At 43.3% G+C, this 17,361-nt stretch overlaps 1 protein-coding gene across 6 annotated transcripts in view; it reads left to right on the forward strand.

Moving 5' to 3' along the window:
- bahcc1b (BAH domain and coiled-coil containing 1b) overlaps nt 1–17,361 on the forward strand; it is a 103,361-nt gene that overhangs the window by 68,465 nt on the left and 17,535 nt on the right. For all 6 annotated transcript variants that reach the window (XM_015055583.1, XM_015055574.1, XM_015055560.1 and 3 more), the window contains exons 5-14: nt 275–2,224; nt 2,451–2,562; nt 3,124–3,314; nt 3,683–3,823; nt 5,571–5,761; nt 6,063–6,435; nt 7,181–8,044; nt 13,949–14,115; nt 15,979–16,115; nt 16,473–16,577. In XM_015055583.1, coding sequence (XP_014911069.1) covers nt 275–2,224; nt 2,451–2,562; nt 3,124–3,314; nt 3,683–3,823; nt 5,571–5,761; nt 6,063–6,435; nt 7,181–8,044; nt 13,949–14,115; nt 15,979–16,115; nt 16,473–16,577 — 4,231 coding nt within the window. The remainder of the gene's footprint in view (nt 1–274; nt 2,225–2,450; nt 2,563–3,123; nt 3,315–3,682; nt 3,824–5,570; nt 5,762–6,062; nt 6,436–7,180; nt 8,045–13,948; nt 14,116–15,978; nt 16,116–16,472; nt 16,578–17,361) is intronic.

Consider the following 17,361-nt stretch of genomic DNA (forward strand, 5'->3'; position numbering starts at 1 on the left):
TCCCCTGGTCAGCTTGCTGCTCAGACTGTCTGTAATCACCAGACACTCTTGAGCTGCAATGCAGGTTTACTCTTGTACAAAACAGCTGATGTGGGACAGTGACTGTGTTGAAATTAATCTCTTTTGCCACCTTGGTTCTTTTACATAACCATAGACACACCTAAAAGATATCTAAGTTTTATTATTGAAGTGTTTTGTTAAAGAAGCTATTGATTTACAAATAAGTTTCAAGAAATTATTACATGTACATGTTCAAATTCTCATTTTCTTCTAGATCACTTCTACCTGAGAGGCCTTCCACCCCAGTCTGCTCTACTCTCCACCAATCACAGCCTTCCTCCACTGTCCAGGACAGCTTTAGGCCACCCACTTGGCCCCTGCAGTCGCGAGATAGACAGTGGGGGAGGAGGTGTGAAGAGCATTAAAGATGTGGGAGAAAAGGGGGGTTTGTCAAAAGAGAGGGAAAAATCGAGCAGCAAAGAGCGACACCAGGACAGCAAAGAAAAGCAGCAGCTTCACAACCAACAGCATTCTCATCAGATGAACTCTGCCACCACTCCATCCAGCGTCCACCAAGCTTACTCCCATCCACACCATGCCCTTCTTCCGCATCTTTCCTTCCAGGGTCGGGAACAAGACCGCAGAAACTCTTTAGAGCGACACAAAGAGTATAAAGACAGTGACTTGGGTAGTCAGGGAGCAAAACCTATGAGTGCCTGTAAACTGTCCAGTGGGGCAGGGTCAGAGGGTGCCTGTGAAGCAAAAGGTGGAACACTAAGCAGCTGCAGTGGTGGTGGGGCAAGCAGACTTTCATCTGGAATAAGCAGGCAAGGCTCAAAAGATGCTCCCATAACTGGGGAAATGAGAATCAGTGACTCTTCAACTTCTTCATCTGAATGTATGCGTCGAGGAACTGTTACAGCAGCGGCATTCCTGACACCCCCGACTCCTCACGCTGTAGTTTCCTACTCCATGCCTCCACCACCTGCACCACCACCACCACCACCTCCACCACCACCTCATACCTTACACATAGGCTCCACAGTATCTGGAGGGTGGCTACACCCTGCAAATCACCACCCGCATCCTGAGTTTTACTGTCCTCCTCCCCCACCTCTAACACTTACACCTTCAAAAGAGCCCACATCCAGCCCTGGAGGATCCAGCAGGGAAGCAAAGGTCAATGGCTCACCTTATGTGCCCTCAGTTGGATCACAAGGGGACATGTCCACCCCTGACTGCCATGGAGCAAGTGGAGGGACGAGAAAAGATGAAAAAACCGTAGAGGGATCCCATGAAAGTCCCTCTCACCATCCCAGCCGCCTTAGTAGCTGCCAGAAGAAGGACAAATCCCAGCCCCACCTACAGCAGATGGGATATGGCAAAGCTGACAAACCTCCTGATTGGAATCAGCAGACACATCACTTCAACAAACCTGGCTCCAACGGAATTTCTCAACCTGAACTTCGGTCCTGCAGCTTAGAAACAAATCTCTCTTTTAAAGATGCTGATGTTGCAAATGAGATTTGCCATCATCTCCCACAAGCCAAGTCCAGTTCTGATTCTGGCACTTCCTCACTAAGGGACTGTTCTCTCTCAAGTCCAGATGGAAAAGTGGGATCTGGACTTGGAACTCAGAGGGAAGGACAAAAGGTTGCAAGGATACGACATCAGCAGCACAACAACCAGACTGCAGCCACAGAGGAGCAGTTAAGGGATGGAAGTCAGGCAGCATCTTCATGGGGAGCTCTGGGGAGCCAGCAAGATGACCAGAGAAAAGGTAGTCATCTTGGATCAGTTAGTAAACAGCCTCCTCCGCTGTCCCATTCCTTGCCACACACAACTGATGGTGAGGGAGGTGCCATGAAGAACCTTATGAACTACAGCTCTCAGCAACCTTTGTTACTGCCACAGCGGAGCCCCTTTGGAGGTCTGGGCTGCCTTAACAAGAGTGGGGAGAGATCAGAGAGGACCGACAGAGGAGGAGCTAAAAGCAACACTTCCCTGCAAGACCCCTCCAAACAATCTCTCCCTTCTCGCCGTGGCTCCACTAACGAGGGTGAAAAGACTGACAGGGGTGCAAAGGAGGCCGGAGAAGCCGGAGAGGGGGAGGTCCGACAGCCTCCGGTGGGTATTGCTGTCGCTGTAGCCAGGCCCCCCCATCGTTCTCCAGACAGCATTCCTGGAAATAGCAGACAGGGCCGGGTGCTGCCCAGCCTGAAAGGTAAGACACCATATACTGCTTTTATTATTGTTTCGTCCATTTTGGTAATTACTGTTTTTTTGTTGCTAGCCAAAATATAAGAAATATAAGAAGCAAGACACACTCGACTGCTTCTGCATAAACTCACCATGCAGAAAGAAAAGCACCATCTCTGATATCCTGTGTGCACGTAGCACAGGTTCTGGAAAATAGTGAGCATGTTTGTCCTGTTGTCTTGGTAACTCAGGAGTATCGCGCACTGTGTATCCTCTTGGTCGGGAGTTGGAGGAGAGGAAGAGGATGTCAGAGGACCAGATTGGTCTTCATCACCACGACAGAGATAGAGAACTGGTCATCAGGTAGAGTCACAAATACAAGCACACACACACACACTCACACACACAAACACGCGCGTGCATGCACGCAAAGGTAGCATCTATTCAGTTTTCCTCTCATCTGATAAGCTGCACTTCTTTTATTTTCCTCGCTTCTTTCTGCCAGTCTGAAGCCCTGCTCCTCTTTTCTCTCAGCCCCTCACTCCATTTACTCCTCTCACCCTTTGATGTGGTTTTTCTGTACCTCCTCGCTCTCTTACTTCACATCTCTCTCTTTCTCCTGAAGATGAGATGTAGTGCATTAATGTTACAGGGACTAATACGGATGTCTCTGAAGTATCAGGCTCTTATTATGTAGTCATATTAAGGGAAGAAAACATATAATGAGTAGTCATAGACCAGGCACAAGATGATGGCTGTTCCAGTTGCCGTCACATTTCCTTTTCTTCATGATTATAATGGTGGTAGAGGTAATGAAGATGACATGGATGAAGATAATGATCATAATAATGGTGATGATGGTGATGACAATAAGAGGGATAATCAACATAATGACAAAGTTCACCTCGCCTAACGCCATTGCAGGGAAAACAAGGACTGCATGGAGTTCGCTCGGATCCACCCATCCAGTAGCTGCCACGGTGACCTGACCCCTCACCTCCTTGTCCCCGGTGGAGCAAGCCAATTAGGGGACCCTGTTGCACATGCTCACCCAGCTCACCGCCACTGGATACAGAGGACAGGAAGTCCCTCCCTCTGGATGGGCCCTTCATACGGTGAGAATTAACACAGAGCCTCCAGCCATTTCACACTTGATTTTGATGTTTCCATTTTAAATGATGGCTTATTGTTGAAGTTCATGTTTTTTCCTTTTCCCTTATTTACTTTTTAAATTAAAAAGTATATGTAATAATCTTAATTAATAAGAAATATAAAAGCATTCCATTTTTTTAAATTTATTTATAAACATTTTGAAATTTTGTGCAATATTTTGCGATGTTCCAGCACATAAAATCCAAATAAAATACATTGTGTTTGAAGCAACATGACAAAGTGTGAAAAGGTTACAAGGATGTGTTAATGGATCAGAGTTTCTGTGATTTAACAGAGCTGTGTGGACTCCCTTACCCCCTTCCTGTTTCAGGTCTGAGCCATGTGGGGATGAGCCCCAGCTTCCCACCAGGTCTTGCCAACCCTCTACAGCCAGTCTTGGGGTCCCTCAGCCAAGATCCTAACTCCCCTCTTGTAGTTCTTCCTACAGAACCAGGGCCTCATCATCCTCTCGGTATGACAAGCAGACTTTCACAGTAACAACAGTATGCATAATGATTGTTGTGTACTCAGGCTTACTGCCTTGCTGCCTCCTGCTTTCTTCTCATTTGTACAATGGATGCTGCTGCTGCCAGTCCTCTCTCTGAGTTTTAGTATCACTGGCTAATCATAATATAATGCTCAACTAAGCCCCTCCGTCAGTGGGACAATGTTTTATTGCTTTGTTAATGGGAGCGGCTATTCCATTGCCCCCTCTGCATGTGCCTAACATTATGCAAACCATTTGAACTGGCATTTCATCCCTCTTGTGGTAGAGTGTAGAGGTGCTTAGACTGTGTGCATGTTAAAAGTCATGTTAATGTCTAAAGCAACATGTTACAGTTTTTTTTTTGCAAATCTCAATGTGTGTGTGTGTGTGTGTGTGTGTGTGTGTGTGTCTGTGTGTGTGTTTTAGCATTTCTTAACTTGTAAATCCCATTTTCCCAACAAATACAATGTTATGAGGACCACTGCTCCTTTTAGAGCCAAAAGCCCAGGCCCACATAAGAAGTGCTGTTTTGAGTTTAGGGGTTATGTTTAAGACTAAGATGTGAATTGAGTTTAGGTTTGGTTTAGGGTTGGGCATTTACTGGTGATGGATAGGGACAGCAGTTATGGTACAGAAATGAATAAAAAAATGGATGGAAGTCCATGTAAAATCCTTGTGAAGATAGAAATAAATACTATGTGTGTGTGTGTGTGTCTGTGTGTGGATGATGCTTTGCAAACAGGCTGTGAAATTTAATTATCTCCCGCCTCCCTTGACTCGCTCTGTGAGAGTTCCTGCAGAGAGGGGAAGTGCATCCACTGAACCCTTCCCCTGGGAAACATTAGCCCACTCAGGCTAATCTCACAGAACAAAGGTTCCCAGCGACAAGCCAGCCAAGGAGGGGATGCGTGTGTGCGTGTGTGTGTGTCTTTGGGTGAAAGCCTGCAGGTTTCCCAGCAAAAAAGTACCATGTCCTCAGAAAAAGAAAATCGGGGTGAAATTAGGGGGCGTGACAAGATCATGCAATATTAAAACCTCAGAAATGTTCTTGTTAAAATGAAGCACTATCTACCGGCTGTCAGGATGTAGCTTTAGCTGGTGAAGTAAGTGTAGGATAATATAAGCCCAAAATATAAAGCTATGTTTTTTTAAGCTTGTATCTCAGTGTCTATGTTTGAGACTAGAAAAAAATGTTGGCCTGTATTGTTAATGGAGTGGGATAATAAAGACTGTTTTTGGATTATCTGTAGATGAAACAAACGTTGTTGATGGACAAGAACATTACTACAGTTGGCTACCCAACATGCATCTGGACTTAATTTTTATAACACACTGTGAGAATCGTGAAACTTTTATTCCACTTATGAAAACACAAAAATAAACATTTTTCAGGCATTTTAGCATTTAGAACTGGATTACATTAAGCAAAACATAGTGTTAATCAAACCTGGACCCAATTATTCCATGCTGATTACAGATTGGTAATTGTAATTGAAACCTTGGCTCTATTTATGACAACAAAAAATGGGGATAACAATTTTTTCCCACCAGACCTCATTTCTCATTTCATAAAAATGTTAGAATTTATCAACTCATCTTGTGAGCTGACAAATTCATTGCAAAATATTGCTGCTTATATGTAGTTCTAAGTAATTAAGTTTGATAACATTCTCAATCTATCTCAGCAAAGGTCTCAGTAAAGTCCCATCTTCTCCTTTGGTTCTTCCTCTAGACGTTCTGGAGCAGTCAGGTCTCTGGCCTTCGATGTACGGAGCCAGAGGAGCTCCCCCTCACCTGCAGCCCCACCCAGTCTACTCGCGCCCCTCGTTCCTACAACAGCAGGATCTGTACGCCCTGCAGCATCAGCACCACCAGCAACAGCAGCGAGCTATGGAACACATGCAGCGACTCCCCTTAGGACAAGTAAGTTTGGCCTTCAAGTAATGAGATTCAGAACAAGTCGGAAAGTTGTAAGCTGATCCACGGAGCCAACTTCCTCTTTCAAGGAGTTAGGAGTGGAACACAGTAAATCATTTGTTGATAGTGTAGGATGTAGGGCTGCACAATGTAAGGAAAGCATATTATAATAGTGATGATATTGCTTAGTATTGCAACCAGATCCTTTTGCAAAAAGTAATCCTTGAACTAACTAGAATAAACTTGAATTTCCATGTTTCCAAGAATTCTTGCACCACCAATCTTTTTCATTTCCTTTTTTTAAAAGAGAAAACATGACACAATCACAATAGACGACTCGCCGAATGGATCTCCGACTTCCAGAACTCCATCTTCTTCCTCATCCTCTGCCTCCACCCATGCAGCAAAACCCTTCTCTCACACCCTTCCTCTGCCTAAGACCTCCACACCGTCTCCGGGGCTGTGTCCAAGTAGTCGGCAGTCACCCTGCTACCACTCACCATCATCGCGTTTGACACACCCGCCAAATCCCCTGACTCCGACCCCGAGCCCAGCGGCGGCAGCGCCACGATCTCCGGCCCTCAGCCCTGCCCCTTCACACCTTTCCAAAGCACTGGAGAGAGTCAGCGACAGAGGAGAAGGGCAACCACCTCAGGACTACCCTCAGTCCTTAGAGCCAGGTGGGTTAACAGAAAATTGAGAGATTAAGATAGAAAAAACAGGCAGGGTTGCTAAAACATGGTGTATATCTTTAAAACATGGTTTCCTTTTAGTTTAGCAAAAATTGTTTGAAGCAGAGCCTTTGCTTCATATGTCCTTGAGTGTATTTGTGAAAGCTACAGAAAGACGGTAGGCAGGCCAGCCATTAAGGTCAAAGAAAACATATGGACACTCTTTGTGTTGCATGAGTGCAACCTGCCAGGCGCACACGTGTATCACAAGAGGAAGGTCAGCGATATCTTCAGACAAAGCCTTCTTATCCTTCAGGGGTCCTTGGAAAAGTACAGGTGGAAGGATACACATTCATCTGGCTGTGTTGTCAGGGGGTGGAGGGATATCATCAATAAAATGAGAGTGAGGTGACAGGGCTGCCGCAGCAATCATAGGAAAACAGCAGGGTGTCATCAATATCCAACGTAGATCTATAAACTCACACTTCTACACACACGCATGCATTCTGTATATTTAATATACACCAACACACTCAGTGTTTTCTGCACCTCGATGTTAATGTACTATGTCAATTGTAATCACATGCTTCATCTTGTCTGCCTGAACAGAATGCCAATGAAGTTAAGGCATAGAAGCCAGGCCAGAGTTTACTTCTGTACATTTTTATGTGTCTTACGTCAGATTTCTGACATGTAGAACTACTTTTAGTTTTATGTCAAACTTTGACTTTTGCTCTCACTTTGTTTCCACCAGACTTGCCACCTGTATATAGCTTCTCTCCAGTTTCCATGGGTTACAAGGCAGGGCCTTCGCCTCCTGAAGCGCGAGCGGCAGAGCAACCTTTGTTGGAAGAACAGCCAACAGCGTCTGAAACCAAGTCTTTCTCTAAACAATGCACCATCCAGCCTCTCACCGAAGAGCGAGCAAGGGAAGAAGAGAATATAACAGACTGCAAGGCGATGGAGTCCGAGAATGAATCAAAAGGATGCTCTGTCTCTGAACTCCAGAGTGCTCTTTCCGGATCACCGTTATGCCCTTTCCAAGCTCCAGTTCCTGAACCATTCTGCCCAGCAGGCAAAACCCTGAAAGTGGATGTTCCTTTGGGTGGCCTAACAGAGCCTCAGATGTCCAAAGAGCAGGGAGATGATTGGGAGTGCATCAAAGAGGATGACATGGGGGAGAATGAGAGAACAGAGCCTGAACCAGCTGAATGTACTGTCTCTATGCCTGTAGAGCCTGCAAACAGGGAGCCAGAGAAGGATCAGTACAATGAGGAAGAGAATGTAGAGGTGGTTGAGGATAAGGAAGAGGAAGAAGATGGGAGTGGGAAAAGTCCATATGAGGAATTGGTAGAATATTCTGTTGTTTCCCCCTCTGCTGACCCGCTCCCCTCTTCCACTCTGACAACAACAGCCCAGCTGGAAGGGGCTTACATGTGGAGCTTGGAGCTCTTGATTGCTGCGGCTCTGTGTGCCACCAGAGATGCCTTGTACCCGCCGGCACCAGTAGTTCAGACCCCATCTCCTTCTTCTCACCATGGTATGGAAATACTGGGGGAACTAGCTGAGCTGGAGATCAAGCGAAGGAGCAGGGAGTTCAAAGAGAAGGAGGAAGAAGGTGAGAAGAACTTTTAACTGCCATTCTTAAACTGTTTTCACTTCATATTTGAGACCTTAAAATTATCACTAGCAGACAGATGCCATATCTATGTGTGTCTGCACTGAAGTGAAGAGATCATGAGAACTATGAGAGGCTAACACTTAGTCCTATGGGGACCTTTGTTTCAGCTTTGGGAAGTTTATTTATAGGCATACAGATTGTATTGAAAGACATAAAAACATAAGATATCACCTCAGTGATGATGTAATTTTCTTCTCCCACCAGTCCTTTGGGGGAATGTAGGTTTGGATAGGAGTCAATTCAACGGTGCAAAATGACCAAACAGATGTTTTTTTGTAAGGTTTAGGTCCAGTTGAATATGTCAGACAAGGTAAACTATTATTTGATGTAGCTACGCTAATTTAAAGAAGTGATGTCATATTATTGTATAACTTGTCCACCATAATATCTAAGCACCTAGAACTCACAACCTACAGTTTTTGCTTATTTCAGGAACACCTCATAATTTATTTCTCTAAATAGCTCAGAAGTTGTGTGGACTCCCACTCAGACCATAGGGAATTAAGGGCCATTGTGTAAGGGCCAGTACCTTGGATCATCTTCCCGGTCTGCTCATAGTGGAATATCTCAGGAAAGTCCCTCCAAGATTTTCTGAATGTTTTTGTGAATTTTTTCTGCAGTGAAAAACAGATTTTATATTGTTACTTTAGCAATATTTGCAAGAAATTGTATTATTTTTTCCTCAATAAGTCCCTTTTATAAATGCACATAAAAGAAAAAAGATGAGAAAAAAATAACAGATTTGACACACAAACATTTTTATTGTTAAAAAACTTTAATTTTTGTTACTCACCATATTGATCAAAAACAATAACTTGACATCAGGTAAGGCTGAGGCAGAAGTGTAGTAAGAAATACTGACACCTATAAGTGAGGGATAGAAGTCAATAAAACCAAATATTTTTTTTGACATTTTTGCATAAAATTTGCAATAAATTAGTGGTAGCCTGCAGTCTGCAGCTGCTAATAGATTGATAACTAGCATAGGAGGAATGGAAGGACGAAATGCAGGGTTGACCAACACTGTTCCACAACAAAACACTGTATGCTGTCTCTGGCATCTCATTGGACCACAGGAACGCGATGATGGAAGATTCACAGGCTGTTGTTAGAATGTCACTATTTCATCAGCTTAACTCTATTAGTAGCCAAAATTACATGTGCTGAGACCGCTAACTGTAGCAATCCATCCTTGATCAGCTGTGACTCGTGATAATCTCCAAATAACGATGAGGCTTAAAAAGGAACAGGATGTACCATCTTTAATGCCACTGGAAAAAATCCAACAGTTTCCTTCCCTGTTGGCGGACTTAGAGTGTATTGACAAGCTATAAATGATAAATGGTAAAAAGTGGTGACTAATCTAGTGGCTTGATCCAGACGGTGGCCTCAGAACATGTTCGTTTGAGTGGCAACACTAATGTTGTTTAGCTGAGAAGACAGAAGCAACCCAAAAACTGACTGCATACCTGCCAATCTGAATGTGAACATTTACACTTTGACTTGTTTTAAATAGCTAAAATCAGCTAAAGGATATGACATCAATATGACTGCTTCAGATAAATGAACTGTTAACCTGCAGACATTACTTCGTTCCAAACTAGCTCTTTGAGGCCAGAAAATTACATCAAGGAAGAAGAAAAATAACTTACGCAAACCCAAAACAAAAGGTGACCTGGGAGACGTGTGAAATGCACATGTGTGAAATCCAGATGTCTATAATGTCACACACAAACCCTCAAAAATGTTTCTCTAACTGTCCTGTTTCCTTCCTTTTCGCTCCCACTCTCAGCTGCTTCCCATAGAACCACATTTACCCCCCTGGGGAGTAAGTGTGTGTGTGTGTGTGTGTTGAGTGGTGTGTGTGTGTTTTAAGGGAACACAGAGATGGACAAACGAGCTAAGCTTCAGACACGATCCAGGACACACATGTACAGACTCTCAGCCCAATGTGTCCCTCAGGCTCTGTCGTCTTGCTTTGCTAATTAGACCCTTTCCTTTAAAACACTTCTCCTGTAAGCGCTCCTATTTTCCTCTCGTCCCTCTGAGAGAAAGTGTTTTTATTTATGCCAGCATCTGTGCTTGTGTGTGTGTTGTATGCATGCCGTGCACACACCGGTGTATGTGGCTAAGCTGTTAAGTAATCCCAGATGAATCCCTGCTCTCCTCCGTCAGAGTCCCTGTGTCTCTCAACCAGACTGCCTCCTCCTGCCTCTCCTCCTCCTTTGTTATTTTTTCCCTCTCACTCGCATCTTGTTTTTTTTTTTATATATAAAACCAATGTAATCTTGTGTGTAAATCCTGCCTCTGCAAGCCTTGTTGATGGAATTAATAAGTGTAAAAATCATAAGTCGCTCAGCTGCTGCAAAGAGAGATACAGGCTGTGTGAGTGTGCATTTGTTTACATGTGCGTGCGCGTGCTTAGCATGTGTAATAGGTGTGAAATCAATAAGTCAGTCCCATCCGGGGCGTGGAAAACACCAGATCCCAGTGCGTTTTACTTAAAAAGCAGCTCTGCTCTCATTGCTGAGAATGTTATTAATACAGCTGGTGGGGTTCGTGTCGCTGTGGACGCGATTGGGAGAGGAAATCGATCCCAGACAGACGAGGTTATGATGGATATCTCAGCTTTTTACCAAAGATCCCAACTACGGATCGACAATTCAGCAAAACCGTTTGAAAGAATCAACACACCTAGAGTTAAACTTTAAAAATCTGTCAGTGTCACACTTTCCTAATTTTCTTTCATATATAAATTACATTTGAACAAAGCTTCCTGAACAGTGACACAGTTACATGGTACTGAATCAAAACTTTAAAACTTAATAACACAAAGGTTTTATTTCAAATGGCAAAAACTTTTTTTTACTCCCGCTCAATGAAAAAGGAAAACAGGTGATCCAACTTTTAAAAAATGTTGTTAATTTGTTACAAGTAATCAAATTAAGGTTATCCAATTAGATATATTAAGTTTATTAAGTTGTCATGCTAAGCAAATGTAAATAAAGTCTGATGAAGTAAATCTGATTACATGTGACAAATTAAGCACATTTTTTTTAAAGTTCCATTCTCTTTTTTTCAGTGCTCCTGCTTAGTTTTTTTTTTTCCGAATATAATTATCACCCTCTAAATTCAGTGACTCTTTGTGCTAATAGCACAAAATATTAGACCTATTTGTTCTGATCTTTATGGAAAAACACAAGCTGATACTCGCTGGTGGGGACAGCCTGCAGCTTTTATGTTACTAACAGCACAATTGTTGGCAACATAACATCAATTAAGAAAATACATTCACATTTTTACTGACATGAAATCAGACCAAAAGCTCTCATTTTAGGTTAGCTACAATTACCAAAATGATTTCTGTTTTCTAAATGCCAGAAAACTTAGTGAGAACATTTTTCAAAGATTTTTTTTTGTAAGTGACCGGCCAGCTTGTGATGCTTTATGCTTTGTAAAGTCACAGAAAAATATCGTCACTCCTGCATTTTCTCCAGCAACTCCTTAAGAGCACTTTGAACAGTAGGAACAGTAATTTTTTTTCTTTATTTCCGGTAATTAGCCAACACCTGGTGGATATGCTGCTTGCAGCATGCCAGCTGCAGTTTTAATAGTTTTAATTCCATGCATGATGTTGATACTGAACTGCAGAGCTGCTCTAAGCATCATCACAAGCTGCGTTTCCATTAACTTTAAAATTGTGCAATTTGATATTTCAAAAGTAAATTTGCTTAATGAAAACACAGCAATTTCTATAATATTTTTTTCATATTTTGAGGTAAAGTTTCAGTGCTAGAATGAGGTGGTTTATTGGCTGTATCAAGAATGGTGACTGGCATCACATGAGTCACGTGATCAACAACTGGATGTTACTACTGGCAGAAACAACAAAGAAGACAGGAAGTGGTATGAGGATCACGGCGCAGAACATTTTTCAATGACTTATTGCGTAAACAAGCTTATTCACGTGTGATTTTAATTGCATTTGTTTATTAGAAAAACTGCAATTGCAAAATAGTGTTGTTTTTTTACATTAGCAGAATATCAACAAATATTTGTGCATATTTGTAATGGAAACGATCAGACCTCTCAGCTGTTACTTTTATAATGATATCTCCTCCCAACAACTCACTGATATTTGTACAGTTTTTACTCATTTCTAAATAACATTTCTGGTGGTATCTGTCTTTTGATGCAAAGTTGTATTGTTACTTATCTGTTGTTTTTTATGCCCAAGTAGACACACATTTTGAACATTTTTAAATTAACCTGTGCAGTTCCACAACCCTTAGAAACGGATTTTTTTTAAAATAATTGCATTGCATTCATGTTGAAAATGTGCCCCTTGCTTTACATTATTTTATTCTTTACTGTGTTTTTCTATATTTTATATTCTATCTTTGTGTGAGCATACTTGCTTTGATTAGCTGTCACATTGAAGCAGAATAATTTCCCCTCTGTGGGACAAAAAAGGAATTTCTATTCTATTTTAATAAAATCAAGTGAATTTTTGAGTAGATGTTTTTTTCAGGCAGCTAGCCAAGCAGTGCACAGCAACAGGTGGGGGGAACTGCATTAGTCCATACAGCCAGAGTAAACTCCAGTCACCAATGCTCACCCACACTCAGAACATTTTGCTGTTTTTTTTTTTTTTTCATGTCAAATCCCCCGAGCTGCCTCCTATTACAGCCCTCACAACTCTGTTAGTGACACACCATGGTGTTATTACTGTGTGTGTGTGTGTGTGTGTGTGTGTGCGTGTGTGGGTGAGTGGAAGGTAGTATTGATTGCGGCCATCCTCCATAATACTACACCAGGCGTGGTGATGTCAGCGGTGATGTCATCCTGTCAGGGTAACCGGAGCGTACCATTGGCTCTGTGGAGCTTGACACACGAGACATTGACCTCTGCGAGCCGGGACGGGACACGGCCGGCAGCGGCAGAACCTTCCCGCACCTCTCTGTCCGCCGTCCTGAGCTCACCCGTCCGCGCTCCCTCTCGTTTTCTCCGACCTCTCATCCTTCCTGCCCTCCTCGCGCTCCTCTTGTTTCCCGCCTTCCCCCTCGCCGCCGTATCCCGCTATGAAGCGCACGCGCGCAAGTTTTAATAATGTCAGGTGTCAGCTGGGCAGGTCTTGCTGCTCCCGCGCGCGCAGCCTGCGAGTGATCCAGCGGAACCTCTCTCCTCTCCTCGTCTTTCTCCTCGGAGGGAAAATTGGATTCTGTCCATGTCCATAATGAGAAGATGTAGGAGAATAAATAGATAGCTCAATAAACACTTTGCCTCTTATTGCTTCTCCTCCCCTTCAGTCCTCACCCCCTCCCTGCTTTTTTCTCACCACGCTGCAGTCCTTCCTCCTTTCTCCTCCTCCTCTTCTTGCTCCCGCCACCCGCTGCTCTCCTTCTCTCCATTTCTCCCACACATACATACGCTCGTGCAGCTTCGTGTCTGCGGAGCTCAGCGAAAACTGTGTGTTCCGAATGAGTGTGTTGTGTTTGCACAGGTTTGTGTATGTGAACCTCCTCATGAATATTCTGTTTTATCTGCTGCTGCGGTGACAATGACAGAGTTAATGACAGTGACAGATGTAGAGAGCCCCCTCCCCCGCCCCCCTCACCTCCACCATTACTCCCCTCTAGATGTGCGTGCGCCTGTGTTTGTGTGTACGATTAGGCAGGGACACAAGTATACATCAAATAAACTACACAGCTAATATCATAAATATCACCACTTTTCAGGGCGCAGTTTCACAGCTCTAAGAAAAATAAATCCGCTGAGCGCTCACCGTGTTTTACAACGAGGCGCTTGTGTCTGAACTGAAACCATCCATCTCTCGCACAGGTGAGGAGACGCTGACCTTTGACCTTCACAGTCTGGCGACGCTGGCGGCAGCCCGGGCTCTGGAGATGGGCGGCGGCACCGTGGACGCTGAGTCCGACCGGCAGTGTCCAATCAGGAAGAGGCTAAACCTGCGCCGGAAGTGCAGCTGGACGCCTCGGCACGAGCCGGTGAGGCCTTCGGAGAACGTCTGTTTTCAGAAGCATGAATCATTCATACTAAATTGTGGGTTGCTGCTGAGTCAAACAATAGAAACGGGCCTTGTTTTTGACAAACAGAGCGCGGATCGTGTGGCGTTTCATCTTTGTCTTTTTAGGATTTTATCTAATTGGCCTATTCCAAACAAATGATTCACTTGTTTTTTTGCTTGTTTGTTTTTTTTTTGTTGTTGTTGTTTTATGTTTTCTTATTTTGTGATCATCTTACTTGCATTTGAAAAAACAACAAAAAATATGGACATGGTTTTGTGCATTTTTTTTATTCACCCCTCTTCACTCTGATGTCCACAAACAAATTAATATCTCAGTATAAATCCAGTTATTCTGCAAAGGCTTTAGATTACTGGTGAGTCATTAGTGAATGAAGAGCATCACAAAGACCAAGAACCACATCAGGCAGGTGAAGAGGTTAAAAGCAAGGTTCAATTATAAATGAATATCTCATCACCTAATTTGGAGAACATCAGCAAAAATACCAAAACATGGCAGTCTGCTTAAATTTAAAGGGCCACGGTAAAAAATAACACCAATACTCTAAAAATATCCCATCTTACTAATGGAATAGTATACACTGTGTGAAACATATTTGCAATACATGTAAGAGAAACACTCATTAGCTGGATGAACTGAACTATTAATATGGAGAAATTTGATAAGTTGATCAGGCACCACACCATCCTGGGTTCGATTCCCAATGATGGGGTTTTTGCAGCTTCTTTCTAATATAATGTAAAAAAAAAAAAAAAAAAAAAAAACTATAAAAAAATTTAACAAACGGCAGAGTTCTATGATGCTGTCCTATTGTTTTGGAGATCCCGAGTTTGAATATGCTAATTAATAAGTCAATTTTAAAGAGTTTACAGAGACCACCTGCATCTGTTTGCATTTTGCTGGCAGACCAATCACAGGCCTGCGCTCCTCCTGCAGAGATGCAGCACTGTTACCACACTTAAAGAGCTGATTGAGATTCTGCTCATTTTCTGTTTCCCTGGCTGTGAACAGCGACTGAAGAATTCAGACTGAGGCAGAGCGACTTTTAATGTGGCTAGCTGGACTGAAACAACTGAAATTAGCCAATTATTACTAATATTAAATTTGTATGACTAGTCAAAAATTAGTACAGTGAGAAATAACAGATTTTGCAACAAAAAAAATCTATATTGTGGACTGCTGGGAGTGATGGGGTTCCTGTTGGAGCAAAAACAGAAGTTTGCTCCCCCAGCGGCCGCTCCAGCTGCTCCATTGTTCAGGCGCTTCTGGCACTGAGAGAACCACTACATTATCATCCAGGCACTTTTATCAGTGAAATGCACACTATGCTAGATTGTTTTGCATATTCAAAACTTCCGTGTAAGTAGAACAGTTCATCTCTTTGTCACAAATATCACAGTCAATAAAAAAAAAGAAGATTCCAGTTTAAACGGAACATTTGGATAATAAAACCGGTTTAGTTAATACACGGAAAGAAGCATCGACATGCCTCCAGGAATCACTTCATAGTGCCTTAAAATAAGAATCTCCTTTGAAACTCTTGTTTTTTTTACAGTGACATCATGTTGGAAATATGTTTTCCTGTCTTCTAGAAATCTGCATTTGAGAGCAGAAGATACTCGTAAAAAAAAATTAAAGAAAAAAAGAAAAAAGACAAAAAAAGATGCCCTAAAACCTGCATCATCAACACACCGGCCAAAAAAAAAACTCACTGGTTATATATTCAGTGCTTGTAGGACTGAGGATTGTCCACAGCATTATAAATTCCTCTGCTTTGTGTGTGTGTGTGTGTGTGTGTTGTGTGTGTGTGTTTGCGTGTATCAGGTGTGCCCAGTGAAGGGCTCCATGGAGACGATGGGAGGGGAGGAGCTGGCCATGCGTGTCCAGCTGGCTGAGCTACAGCGCCGCTACAAAGAGAAACAGAGAGAGCTGGCCAAACTACAGAGGAAACATGACCACCAGTGAGCAGAATAACACACTCACACACACACTCACACACACACACACACACACACACACACACACACACACACACACACACACACACACACACACACTTTTCTTGTCTTTGCTGAATTGGGCATTCCGACATTCACAATTGTGCTTTCATGCTGCATCCCCTCCTGATTTATCATGACTTGCTGCCTTTCTCACACTGGATGCATTTTGACCTGCAGCCGAAGCAGGCTGTTCCCACCCCCACCGCCTGATTTCTGCTGCATTTTCAACCCCTCTCTCTCTTTCTCCCTCTCTTTCTCTTTATCACTCTTTCTCTCGCTCCATCCTCCTCTTCCTTTTCGTTGCTCCTCTCCTTGTAGGAAAGACGAGACGTCTCGTAGCCCCGCTCGCCGGGGGCCTGGCCGCCCCCGCAAGCGCAGGTCCACCCCCGGCCCAGCTGCCGCGGAGAGCTCCAAAAGACTCAGGTCAGTGCTCTGATACTGCGTCGGTATAATCAGTGTGATTGGCAAGCCCAGCTCATTCATCCTGATTTCTGTTTGTGTTTTTGGTGAAAGGCACGGTTGATTTTCAAGAAGTTCTTCTTCAGCTGAATTGATTCAAATGCTCTATAGCTGATGATTTGCTTGATTGGGCCCTGGAAGGAGCTGCTCATGCATGCACACACACATGCACGCACACACACAACACACACACATGCACTTGCACAGTGGGTTATGTGATGGAAGCTGTAAGATAGCTGTGATTTTTAATGAGAGAAGGTAATGGAGCTGAGGGCTTCATTAATCATCATTAATCACTTTTAATCATATTTATCACTTGTATTGATTGTGTCCTGATTCCATGTGAACCACTTGCATATACTAATACAGCTGGACAAAGTCTGGATGTACAGTTATCACAGTGATAAATGACTCAACACCTCCCCCACCTGCTGCAACACGTCGCCACACATTTTAGCACCTCAAACATGCTAACTTTTAAGCAGACACAAACTCAAATCACACACACACACACACGCACACACACACACACACACACACACACACACACACACACACACACACACACCAGCATTCACTGTGATAAATGTGTTTTCTCATGGTGCCCCACCTCTGTTAGCAAGTGCACCCGTCGCCTTGATAAAATGATTAAAGAAACTCAGGGTTTGTCACGGTTACCATGATTAGAAGGCGCTAATGAAAATGACAATGAAAGCCTTTTGTCATAATATGCCGGCGTCGCCGCACA

The sequence above is a fragment of the Poecilia latipinna genome, unplaced genomic scaffold, assembly GCF_001443285.1.
Source record: "Poecilia latipinna isolate Pla-1442-1.1 unplaced genomic scaffold, P_latipinna-1.0 Scaffold58, whole genome shotgun sequence".
NCBI classification, from domain to species: Eukaryota; Metazoa; Chordata; class Actinopteri; order Cyprinodontiformes; family Poeciliidae; genus Poecilia; species Poecilia latipinna.